Source organism: Vanellus vanellus (genome assembly GCF_965231255.1).
Source record: "Vanellus vanellus genome assembly, chromosome: 5".
In the NCBI taxonomy this organism is placed as follows: domain Eukaryota; kingdom Metazoa; phylum Chordata; class Aves; order Charadriiformes; family Charadriidae; genus Vanellus; species Vanellus vanellus.
In genome coordinates this window covers 79,791,238-79,804,673 of record NC_138910.1, presented here as the reverse complement: position 1 = coordinate 79,804,673, position 13,436 = coordinate 79,791,238, and the positions used below count along the sequence as shown (strand labels likewise).

At 44.1% G+C, this 13,436-nt stretch overlaps 1 protein-coding gene across 1 annotated transcript in view; it reads right to left on the bottom strand.

Moving 5' to 3' along the window:
• The window catches only part of ROR1 (receptor tyrosine kinase like orphan receptor 1), a 55,247-nt gene extending 42,461 nt beyond the window's left edge, over positions 1–12,786 (bottom strand). The window contains exon 1 of the mRNA XM_082483607.1: positions 12,729–12,786. Within this exon, the coding sequence (XP_082339733.1) occupies positions 12,729–12,771 (43 nt within the window). The 5' untranslated portion in view covers positions 12,772–12,786. The remainder of the gene's footprint in view (positions 1–12,728) is intronic.
• Positions 12,787–13,436: the final 650 nt, after the last annotated feature.

Here is a 13,436-nt window from a genome sequence, read left to right as displayed (position 1 = left end):
CCTCTCTTCCTTCACACACCCCTGGATTCGCTCTACTTTCTCAAGATCTCTCTACTTTCTCAACATATTGGGCTCTGTTTAACATGGCAAAAAGAGGTAACGCTACTTCTTTTTGTTCTTTTGTTTTTCCCTTTTTGCCAGACAATAAATATGAAAAATATATCAGAAATCCGGCTGCTCATTTTTATGCCTCTGCCTATGCAGATCTGCTCCCGCTCATGTTAGGACCCACAAAATACAGCAATATATGAAATGAATCGCTCAGAAGTGAAGATCTCGGAGCCACTTTCAGTTGCCTCTCAGAGCAGTGTAGACAGTGTGTTGTCAATGAATTTGTAAGCACTAACTGCAGAGGTGAGGAATAGGGATCGTATCTAGGAGATGAAGACTTTCTCTCCCTTAGTACTTCCCTTGCTAAGACTATGACAGTTTATCTTAAATCTGAAATAGGTCTCATGATAGGTGCAAGCAGAAGATCAAGAATTCTTTTGTCAAGATAGAGAATGTTAAATCAAAATTTTGCTAAATTAATCTCTTCTAATCCATTCGTGAGCATTGCCTTCTCCTGTCAAGTGCTATTTCATTCTGCACCATTCAGGAACAGGACTATTTCTAGTTAGCTGTATTCAGCATTCAATTAAATCCTTTAAAGGCAGAGAGTGAGATGGATTGGGTACGTGGAATGGAATACGCAGGCTTTCATCTCCGTGTCACAGGTTCAAATCTAACGGTGGTCATTACTGGCCAAAACCCATTATCATCTGCTGGCTGTCTCAGCGGGGCGGCCGAGGAACGAGAAATCCAGAGGCTGTACGCTGCTCCCGCGCTCTCAGAGCCAACCCGGGAGGTCAAGAAAAGCCTATCAGCAAGTAGACCTGTGCTGCGCTGCTCATGCTCCACCGCGCTCAGGTACGGCTCCTGTTAACTCCAGCAATAAGCCTGCCCACAAGTATGAAAAAAATCTCCAGCGTGCATAAAAACAGCTTAGCCAACTCACTTGCCTAACTAATTCACTTCCCTAATTATTTATTTCAGTCGTGTCTTCACCAGCTACTCCCTTCATTGTTTCGTGTCTATCAATATCTCTTTCCTTTGTATTTCATCCGTTTAGCATGTAAGCTCTTACCCTGTATTTGCACCGCCCTTTACACAAGGCGTCCCTGTTCTCATTTGGTCCCGAGGAGCCGTAGGATAAACATTTAGCACAAAGAAACTGCCCACATGTATTTTTTTTCACTGAATAACTAGCCTTTTAACGTGCAGGTATGAAACTGTGTAAAACACGACTGTTATCTAGACTCCCGTGGACGTAATTAGTTAGGAAATCTATGGATGGGGTAAAAAGGGCAGAGATCCCGGTGAAGACAGACGAGAGGGTCCCATGTCTTTTCAGGGGTGTCAGATTGGCCTTTCAGCCCTCCGGAATCATTTCTGCACGCTTCACTGCAAGACTAGAGAAGTTTCTGACTTGCTATCTTAATAACCTCACCGGGAAGCATAATCTAAGTCAGCACACATATTCTTGGGCTGCCTCCACAATCTGGGTTTAATAAAATCACAGTAAGAGCATGGAACTGGATAACCGCATTTAATTATCCAATGTAACATTTCTTTACCATAGTCATTTATATAATTCCTGATAACATTTCAAAGACTGGTTCGGACATCTACACTATAACACAGCCAGAGAACAGAACGGCCTCAGTCCTGTGATGGTCTTGCTGACAAACACCACAGTAAATATAATATTTTAAAGGTCCTACGGTATACAGGAGAGGCGAATACAGGAGTAAGGATGTAGGGTAGGTTTCCAAAAGCTGGAGAAGGATTTTAAAGTACCAGTAGCAACAGTAAGGCAGAGAGAAAGTATGGCCATAATGCAAGAGCTACGGTGCAATTTCTCTATAGGTACAAACAGAAATAGCCTCTCAGCGTCAGGAGCTTCTGACTCTTCTCTACGTGTTCTCCACCTTCCTCTACGAACTACTACAGAGACAATAAATTAAAATGCATCTGTTAAATTCAGTGCAGCTTAGTCCTCAAATCCATAAATTTTACATCCAAATCGTAGATGAGATCAAGCAGATGACCTGAGATGAGACACAAACAGGGCACGTTGCAAGCAACTGGAAGCTTCATGAGAAGACCTTTCTCACAGGTAAAGCAGTTCTGTAACTGAAAATGAGCTGAAGGTCTAACAGCGCTTCCAAAAAACCTTGGACTGTTACTGACGCATACAAAAGTACAAGTATTCCTTCCCTGGTGTGCACAAAAGCCATCCGTTGCTGCCCTTGCCCGGCGTGGAAGCCCAATTTTATTTTTAATACTTGTTTCACCTACCACAGCCCACCAAATCTCCAAAGCTATTGCAACCATCCTCTCCCTTTACTAACCACTATGTGAAGAACACATAAATAAAATAGCTCCCGCCTGCAGCCAGGTTTCTGTCCAGGTAACCCGCCGTCAGCCACTCTCTGGTGCCATCAGCATTAACATCTCCTCCTTCTGGGACTAAAGACCAAGAAAAACGGGGGTAAATCCTCCTTTTAGGCTTTAAGCAAGAGGAGAACAGGGCTGATGAAATGGGATGGACCCTCTGCTTGCACACATGATGAAGACACCGTGTCGCACGGCCATGGTCTTAGAGCACGCCACGTTTTCCCTTATTTCATTTGAGTCCCGCTGCCACCAAGGAGCTCCCCAGATGCCCAGAGTTGACTCCCTCTGACCTAAAGAATAATTTCTTAGAAACGCGATGGGTCTTATGTACAGAGTAATTACTGCACTCCTGAGAATTAACCAGTCTAGTGGCACTGGCCATTGGAAAGTCTGAGTTTTAATCCTGGCTCTGAATAGTCTTGGGTGAATCACTTGAGTTGTGATTTTTAGAAGAGCCAAAGGGAAGTAGACACCCAAAGCCAATGCAAGCTCACATGGGATTTGTGCAACTAAGTCCTTTTAAAAACAGCCTTAAACCTTTTGGCTCAATCTCTCCAGCTATAAAGTGAGGATAATAAACCCTCTTACATCATGGGGAGGCTGTTATGTACATTAATGAGATAATGCTCATAAAGCACTTTGAAGGTGAAAAGTGCTATGCTGGGATAAGCAGGGTTATTATATTTTAAGTGAAATCTCAGGGTTTCAAGAACATAACAAAAGCCGGTCCATATTTTAGAGTAGCACTCTATAAAAACATTTTGGAACCATGTTAATTTACAGAAGTATGGGAGAATAGCCTGAAAGAGTTCTAAATAAAATTTAGCCCACCTATAATTTAATAATAGCCAAACTGATTTTTTTTTAATTTGTAAAAACAATTTACTGCTGGGTCTAGACCCTGAATGCCAAGTTTTAGCCCACAGAGATTTTTTTTTTTAATGGCTGAGTTATAAACCCTTGAAAAATGCTGACAGCCCCCTTGCTATAGCAGCACTAGCGGGTGCCCTATAATGAACTTTTAAATGACTTGAGATAATATCTGGAAAGCCAAGCCTGAAATATATTTCTGGTTTTGAGCCGTTGCCAATGCAAACACAACACATCATAAGTCATCTTCATGATTCTAAGCGCATAAATTGGAGACACTGCATATAAAATCCAAATATTAGGTATCCTTCATGGCCAAACTTTTTGCCGGTTTGATGTTACAGAACAGCAACAGCTGTGCAAGGACAAAATGTAGTGTGTTGCGTGTCTCGAAAGAAGAAAAGTGTGTGTATTTCCACAGCTACGTCTTGACATTGTTAAATAGGAGCCTGCCCGGTCGTAATAAATCCTGAAGTATTCTACTACTTTTAAGTGGAACCCAGGTGGCTTTCAAAATAAAAGCTCGTCCTCTCTGGCCAAGGAATGTTAATCTCCTCTGTGACCACATGGTTACTCTATCTTAAATTACCAAAGACACATCTTAGAGTAGTAACACCCTCTTTGCTTGGAGGAGGATTTTGCTGGCCACAGGGAAACCTTTCTTCCCCCCCAAGCACTGTGTGTGCGATGTGGTTCTGATTTCACTAGGTGTTTAAAGCACGATGGGGATGCAGGATTAGGCCCTGAAATGTTCACTTTACGAGAACTGCTGTTTCATTTATCCTTTTCTTTAGTCCCTTCTGATCTTTCAGAATATTCAAAGAAAAGCTAAAATTAAAGTCTCCATTCAAGACGCCGCAAGCCTGAAAACAGCTTTAATCCAGGTGCAATGGAGAGGTGTACCAAGTTACTTCCCGTGATAGATGGGTAACAACACACTTCTCTAGAGAGGAACATCTCCAAACCTTTTCTCAAGCAAACCTACAGCTGTGGGGACACCCTTTCCAGCTGCTGGATTGGAGAATAAGTTTCATTCTGGATTTGAAAATTGAAATCTACGTTGCAGCACGTAAAGCAACCACCTGACCTGGTTGGAGTAAGGCAGTTGGGACACCGCTCTCACACACTCCTTATCGCATTTAGCTTTTTGCAACAAAAGGTTTAGCGGCTCACCCGTTCCTTGTCATAGCATACATCGGCAAAAAGAAACACAACAAGTGTCTCAGCCGGTGCCTGCAAGATGGGTAAGTTTAAAAAGAGGTAACATAAAGAGTTCATTTAAAGGGAAAGAGCCATCTAGGCACATCAGAAGGTCCAACCCAAGGCTGCCTGATTTAATACACTAGCCTGGAAAGAAGCATTTCCAATCACTCAGAGCTTTGGATTATCCCCGTTAGTCCCGTCTGACGCTACGCTTGGATGCGTCCCATACTCACATGTATCAGCACCGCCACTGAGCTCAGACCGTTGGAAATTTTCTATATGGAACTGTTCTCTTTGGAGAAAGTCAACAACGCGGAGCCCACCCAGCCTGAAGACGCTGGAGGGGCTTGCTGGTTGTTCCATATGTTCAATCAACTGGAGTTTTAAGCTATTCCAGTTCAGCTATAGAAAGAACCAGCAGGATTTCTGACTGAAGCGTGGCCATAGTCAGAGCACATACCTCTCAGTTGGAAAAAGGATTAACCATCGATCGCTTGATCTGCCCATAACTCACAAAAGGAAGACAACTCCCGGCAGGTCCGATCTGTGGGTCCGATCAACAGACCCTTGTTATTAAAAGGGGCAAAAGGGAAGACTCCCGGCTGGAATTTCACTTATTTTAAATGAATAAAAGTAGAGGAATGACAGCGGGAGGAAAGGGATACCACACTCAACCCATGATTTAGCAACCCATATGAAGAATATCAGAGTTAAAGAAGTCCAGACAGTTGTGCGGAAATATTCAATGTCAACTGTCTTGGGACAAAAGGAAATACTCTACTGCCTTTGCTTGCCCAGCTTATTTTCAAACGAGCTTCCTCGGCGATGCGTATGTGCAAGACTCAATTCGGGATACACACTGCAGCTGTCTCTCGGGCTTTCTCTTCCCAGACTCTGTCTAGAGGGTTTAGTGCCACGCGAGGATCATTTACAGAACTGAAACAGGCTGACCACTGCCCGAGGCTTTATGGCTTTTCACATGTCCACATCTGACACTCGCTGTATTTGGGATTCTCGGAATTAATTGCTACTTTCTGATAATTAGCAGTTTAGAGATTGCCCTGGGCCATCGGGGAGGGAGGGCTTGTGGAGGGAAACCAGAGCACAGATGCCCGTGGACTTTAAAAACATTATCTGGGGCTGAGCACCTGAATCCCATTGCTTTTGGATAGGAACTGGACAACTCACTGCCCTTCCTGCCTATGTGAATTCTTAATATGCATTTGAGAGTTCACATCTGCCTCCCCTTTTATGAGTCAACTTTCAGGTTTAAGGACAGATGTCTTGGTGATAGCTTTGACGCTATAATCTGGCGAGGGGAAATGAAGCTTTTCTTTACTCAGGATCCCGTTTTATAGCACAAGTAGGAAGCCTCTAAACTTTATCACAAAAAAAAAAAAAAAAAAGATTTGGAATAGGTAAACAAATGTCCACATCCAGCTATAAAGCCAACTACTGAAAACCATCAAGGGATTTTGTTGTCACTTTAGAAGCTGCTCTGCAGTAAAGAGCCACATACAAAAACTCAAGCTATAAAAGGAAGGGTGTATAGAAAGGTATGTGCCTTAAGATTAATGCTGTAGAGTCAAAGAAAAGCTGTTATTTTTGACATTTTGACATAGCATCACTTTAGGATCTGGTTCTTATTAGCCCTTTCTGTGCCTTTTAAAGGCCTTTTTTTTTTTTAAACCAAAAATGTCAGGAAATTTGGAACAGAAACTTACAATAAAACACGTCCCTTGACCCTCTGATCTATCAATCTTTCAAATAAACAAAGATCGGTGGATGAGCCAGGAAAAGGTTATTATATATAGTTACCTTATGCATAACGGTCAGCTATTCACTGCACAAACTGAGGTTATATAAAAAATGCAATGTAAGTGAAGCATTTTGTGAAATATTTTTGCCATGAATGCCCAACGTTACTCGGGGTGGTTTCTTTTTCAGGTTGTGTTCTGTGACCTTCAAATTTCACACCCTGTATTATTTATAAATGAGACATTCAAGAAACACAAATTCTCAAATAAAAACGTACACTCCGTCAGTGGAAAAGCAAACAAAAGGAGCTAATGTACTGTGGCTAAAAAAATTTTCAAACAAAGTAGCAGTAATTTACTGCCGCGCTACTAACGGGACCCCACAAATAGAATCAGAATCCTGAGCCCCATCAGGGGAGCTTGATTTACCGAATATCCCCCAGATAATAAAGGAAAATAAAAAGGTAAATTGTGCATAAATGTGAAAGCTGTAATTCTTCCCCTTTCACCACGCGTATCAAATTCACATCCAGTGATTTCAAAAGAAAATCTGGAAATCTCTAAAGAACTGGGGCCCAAGTTAGGAGGCCTCGATCCACCTGGTTTTCTCCACGTTTGGTTTTGTTTATGTTTTTTAAGATGTAGTTTGCCTAAGAGTCGAATTCTCCCTGGGACATCAGAAAGATTTTCCCTATAAGAACTCGTGGCCAGGTCATTTCCCTGCCTGGAAAGGCTTGCCAAGGTGACAGCTTTAGCCTGGATTCATCAGTAAGGACGGCAAGGCTCGCTTCTCCCCTCGGGAAGACCCCCCCAAAGGGTCCGTCAGCTGAGTGTACGCACTGGGATGTCCTGCAGCCCCTTCTCTGCTCTGTGGGCTCCTCTTGCGCTGCGGCTGCCGTCCAGCCCACCCTGCCAGGGCATGCTCGGCCCACACAAGGATCTCCAAAAAGTTAATGACATGCAATCCCATGCGCAGGGTAATGGAGCGAATGCTCAGTACTCCCACCCCTTCTTTTGGCCTTCCACAGTTATTTTCTGCTCTGGACCCCCAGACCATCCCAGGGGAGGGATGCTTGCTACAGGTGATCCTTGTATTGATATCACAGAATCATAGCATGGTCAGAGTTGGAAGGGACCTTAAAGATCATTGAGTTCCACTGCCCCTGCCCTGGGCAGGGACACCTCCCACCAGCCCAGGTTGCTCCAAGCCCTGTCCACCCTGGCTTTGAACAAGGGATGGGGCAGCCACAGCTTCTCTGGGCAAACTGCGCCAGTGCCTCAGCACCCTCACTGTCAAGAATTTCTTCCTGATATCTAAATCTCCCCTCTTTCAGTTTAAAACCATTACCCCTCATCCTAACACTACACTCCCTGATACAGTCCCTCCCCAGCTTTCCTGTAGACCCCCTTCAGATACTGGAAAGAGCTCTAAGGTCTCCCCAGAGCCTTCTCTTCTCCAGGCTGAACCCCCCCAACTCTCTCAGCCTGTCCTCCCAGCAGAGGGGCTCCAGCCCTCCCAGCATCTCCGGGGCCTCCTCTGGACCCTCTCCAACAGGTCCATGTCCTGCTGATCTTGGTGGCCCCAGAGCTGGAGGCAGCACTGCAGGGGGGTCTCCCCTGAGTGGAGCAGAGGGGTGGAATCCCCTCCTTCGTCCTGCTGGCCATGCTGCTGGGGATGCAGCCCAGGATGTCGGCCTTTGAATACTTAAAAGCTAAATCCAAGCTTAACCTTAAACCACTGACTGATTTGGGGTGCATTTTGTAAAATCCTGACTCTTGCTGCCAAGCTCTCCGGGGAACGCTGGCTTTCCGTACTACACCATGAGACTGCTAAGTGCTGCCGCAGCAGTGACCGCAAGGTCTATGCCACACAGAGAGGCTGGGAGTGATGGGGAGCTGAAAGCCCGGGCTTCGGATCATGGATGTCTGGAAATGAAAATGGTTCCCAAGCCCTGGGTCATTCAAACTTTTTATACTTGTTTGCCAAAGCAGACAGGCCACGAAAAGGGAAAGGCAAATAGGCAGTATCTGCAAAAACTCACGCTAATAGGTTTTCTTTGGAAACTGAAGGACCAAGTGAAGAGCTCCTGGGAGGAGGAGGAGGTACCGGCGACGTGATATTGTGCTGCATCCCAGCATCGGTGTCCTCAGCTCTGACTCAGCCACAGCCAGGACACGTCCTTGCGCACAGTCAGGGAGCTGCCACGATGGAACGAGCTCCAGAGGGGGCTGCAGGTGGGCATGGGGGGACCAGGGAGGACCTGATCAGGGGAAGCCATAGTGACGGCATCATTTTCTTATCAATCCCGTAGAGAATCCTATTCCAGTGAACGTTCACTGAAGTTGAATTCTACTTACAGTTAAAAGAAAATAATATTTCAAAGCTGACTCTTTCTTGGCAGAGACTCCAATATTATCTTTGCCTAAGGATGAAGAGTTCCCAAACAATTCCTCTGCTGTACCAGATGTAAATAGGCTCTCATTCAAATTCAGGCCTATCTATTTCTTTGTAAACAAACCCACATCTGACAGAAGGAAAAGCCTACCCATCCGCAATCATTTTTGTGGAAGAGAAGCCGGTGAATGAAAGGCTCTTCACCTTTTAAAATAAGGATCAGGGAAAAGAAGAGCTCACGATAAATCGGAAACTTTCTCAAACAAAGAGCTGGAGCAGGAGCTTGTGCTGTGGTGTAAGGGGAGAGAGGGGAGGCAATGCATGGGCAAGAAGAAATGAGAAACCAGAGTGCCTTAAACAGGAACAAAAAAAAGGGAAAAAATGTGCCCAGGGCCACCTGCCTTGCTCCCTTGCCTGCTGGCACACCCCAAAAAAAGAGCTGCATTAAAGAACGGACCCTGAAAGCCAGCACCAGGGCAGAGCGTGCTCGTGAACTCTGCCTACTCCCGGTTTCACCTGGCTTTTTTGTTTTGCCTCAGATATCACCTACTGCCACAGCCCATGTCAAACAATTTCTGGATAAGGAAGTTGCTTTAAGCCACCAAGAGTGAACGGCCGTGCCGTGGTGAGCGTCAGGAGCGGTTACAAAGCCTGGTGCAACGGGGCCGTGTAGGAGCTTCTCCAAGGAGCTCCGGTCCCCGCTGGACATCTCCCTCCCGCCGGGCAGCTGCAGGTCCCTCAGCCCAAGGGAAATCTCAGCTAGCAACTTGGGGGTGAAAGGTTTCACATTCTGCCACCGACCCCCTGAGACAGGCCTTTTCCTACCACTAGATCCCCCTTTTTTTCCCCTGAAGTTCACTTATTTCTCCTTATATAATTAAATATTTATTGGATCACATTTTCATTTCTCTTCTTCCCTCGTGGCATTCCCTCTGCATGCCAAGATTTACCAGTCGGAAAAGGGAGAAATCCTCATAGCTAAATTTCTCCTATTTTAAAAGTGATTATTTTTTATTTTTTATGCACAGTTTGTTTGTTTTTTTAAGGTTTTGGTGAGAAACCACCTCCTCCCTCCCATCAATCGTTGCTTTCAACAGCTCTTCACGGGTGGCTGCGTCTCTTTTAAATTCATTTCCTGTTAAAAAGAATAAACAGTCAACTGTTTAATGCTGTCGATTTAGCTTATTTAATAGAAATTGAAACCTGAATAGGGCTCAGTTGTAAGATAATCACTGCAGAACTCAGCGAGCTAGGGAAAGTACCATATTAAGTAATTATTTCAAAATGCAGAATATTGTTTTTAGCAAGACGATGAGCTGTTCCTGCTTCCCAAACCCAGGACACATATTCGAGGAAGAGATGCTCATTTCCAAAAGGCAGCAGGTAGAGTTAGAGCCACTTAATGTGGACAGCCATTTAATTGGGGAATTTGGCTGGAAACCACTTTCATGTGGTGAACTTAATAGGCTTTAAAATGAGTTTTACTGGGACGCCTGCGTGACCTCACGGCTGGCTGCAGCAGAGACAAGTGGATGTTGATTTCATGAGATGCTTGTTTGCAAAAGAAATGGAAAGTAAGTGCATGCCTAATTTTCTCCTCTGAAGTTTCAACTCACCAAGTCAGCATGCCCTGCACTGTATTTTGCTTTATACAAGCGAGCGTTTCAAAGACCTTTAGTAGAACCAGTAGCTCCCACATTAAAGCCCCTGCTTCTCTCTTAGACAAGACAAAACGTGTGCGCGTTACTTTGCTTGTAGGCACACTGGGAGAATCCGCCCCTCTGACTAAGCTTTTTGGGCAGCAAATGCATTTTAATCACATATGTAAATCCATGTTTAGGTGTGTAAGCTTACAGCAGTCTAAATGCTAATCAGGTTGAGCAAAGGGGCCGGTAATCCCCCAGGAATGCAGGATTCAGCCCAACGAGTGGTAATTGCCACATTCCAGGTGGATTAGAAGCGTGAAACTTCATTTTACCTCTTTCTGACAATATAGCTCAGGAACAGGTGCCATGGAAGTAACGTGGAAAATGGTTTAATTATTAAGGTAGAGGCCAGGCTCAGCGCTGGCACAAGAAGTGTAAGCTTCGTTTTGAGCAGTAAGATGACTCAAGGTCCAGGACAGTGGCAGTCGCCCCAAGTTTTACCATTGCTACCTCTGGAGCTGCTGCTTTCTGATAGAGCCGGCACACCGGCAGCCAAGGTGGGACACCTGAACCCTGGCTGATAGAACCCAGCGTGGAGAGCATTTTGAAGAAAGCAGACACCAAAGGAAGCAGGAGGTCCGCGCTGCCACCGAGCACTTTTCCCTGTTTCCTAGCTATGTTAATCAAACCAAGGCTTTGGAGAGTGCCCACCTGGACACATGCCACTGAAAAAAAAAAAAGGAGCCTTTGAACTACCAGCTGAGAGAAAGACTAACCAAAATATTGGGGAAAAGTCACCCTGGTCATTAGAAACCAGTCTACACAAAACCTCCCATTAGGAATAACAGCAAAGAAGCTACTGAGGGTTATTTCTCAGCACAGATCAGATACAATTTACTGTAAAATTACATTATCTTCACTATCTCTGCTGTACCTTCCGCTCTGTCTAGGTTTTGCTTGGAGGCACGCAGCTTTCCCTGCAATATACAGCAGTCCATGGGCACTTTACCAATTGAACCCTTGGGCTCACAGTGGAGAACAAAGAATACATCGCTAATGATCATTTGCAAAAAATATTTCAACCACTTCTATGAAGTGCAACCGTGTCTTCTCCTGCGATCACGAGCTGGGTTCATAGAGAAAAACCTGCACTGTAGCTTAGAAAAGGTTGCTTGCTAACGCCACTAATTTATTTCTTACTTTTTGAAAAACCAAACAAAGCTGCCTAATGAGTAAAGAAACACAGAGACGTGCTGTTGAGGGAACCACTGCCCCTGGTCCTCTGCAGCTTTGGAACATTCTCAACACACAGGCCAGGCCTACGGATCTGCCGCAGGTACCTGGATGAATCACTGCAGTGGGATAAAACATCCATTCTGTCCAAGCCTTCTTTCAGCAATCTGCTGTGAACTGGGAATCCTCTGCTTAATGACTACATGCTTTTCTCCCTTTCCCTCCAGCAAGCACAAGCCCTTTGACTTTTTGTCTTCTCCAACATGTCCTGGATCACCAGAAAGTCCTGCTCCTTCCCTGGTGGGAAGGCAGGCGTGAAACAGTCAGCCTTGCCTTAAAGTACCCAGAACTACGTGTTCTTTTCATACTTAAGCACAGAAAGCATATTTTCTGCCGAAACATAAAACATTATGAACACATGTTCCTTAAAAACATTAACAAAACACATAAAAAAACATTTGGAAAAACCATCTGTGGCAGAACTCCACTATGGGAAATTTCAGTCTAAATAGTTAACGGTTGGCAAAGTTATAAGCAAATGAAAAGAGTGGTTGACAAATTGCGCAGTTAGTGTGGCTAACAGCATCCTCCGCTGGAAACGTTACTTTAGAAGCATTTCAAAGACCAGATTGACTCAGGAGCTGCAGGCCACTGCCTCGCAATACGGGCTAAAGGAAGCTAAGCAATTTGGCTTAAATAATTGGTGGTGCCTAATTTACAAAATGAAGGGGAATGAGAAATACATCCCTTTTTTCACAATATATACCCTTCAGAGAGCTCCAAATCATACATAATTACCACCTGCAAATGTATTTTCCCCATCTATTAATTTAAAGCCTCAAAATTTCATAGTAAAACACATCGAGGCAGACTGACTGCCTGATGCTTGTTAATTTTGAGTTCAAATCCTAAGATCCACCAGACAAAATGCCAAGCAGTTCATAAACCAACAGAACTCACATCTTGAAATATTTTTACCATGTGGAACATTTTACTAGTACAAGAAATGAACGCAGCATTCTCCAGAAATCACAGAACCACACGTAATTAAATGTCAAATGATCACAAGGCAAAAAAGGGTTTATCTTAAACGCTCCCTCACCTCTTTGTTTGCTAATTTGGCCGAGTCAAGAAGAAGACTTGAGATTTTTAAATCTGATTTCACACTTTTTTCTGTCCACTTACCTTTATCTAATTCACTTGAGATGTTCCATGATGATGTAGGCATGAAGTCAGCAACAACTGATGAATTTGCTCCTGCAAGAGAAAAACAGAAAGAAAAAAAAAGATGCCGTTAATATATCGATTCTGTATCATCAGGAGAGTAAGAGCCATTTATAAAGTCACTGTCACAGTAACAAAATGATTTGAAGAAGAGCAGCTATGAAAACGCACTCGATGCTCTGTGTTGGCAGGCTGAGACATGTGGGTAGCAGAACCAGCGAAGTGGAAACAGGCACAGAGCCAGCGCTGGAGTTTGTTTTGCAAGGCTGTCACTGTGAGGCCTTGTGTTAATTAAGCAACCCATCTTTGAGATGTATTTGGCCCACCTTAAAATCTCTCCACGAGTTTTATAGAGGTAGAATGACTCTGCAGCGTTACAGCTAAGAAAAACACGAGCGCTATGAGGTTGCAGAACGTGTTATCTATTAACATTTACAAGTGATTTTAATCCTGCAAACCCATGCGCACAAGAAGAGACACAGTTTATGCACTGAAGTTAATAGGGCTACTTGTATGAAAAATCTTCCTACGACTCATGTAAACACAGCCTGGAAAGACTGATATGATCATCAGTAGCATTTTCTCATTGCTATGATGTTTTTTTTAACTTTTCAAGAAAAAAGTTGAACGGTGACTTTAGTCTCCACTTACATTTTTACCTTTTTTTTA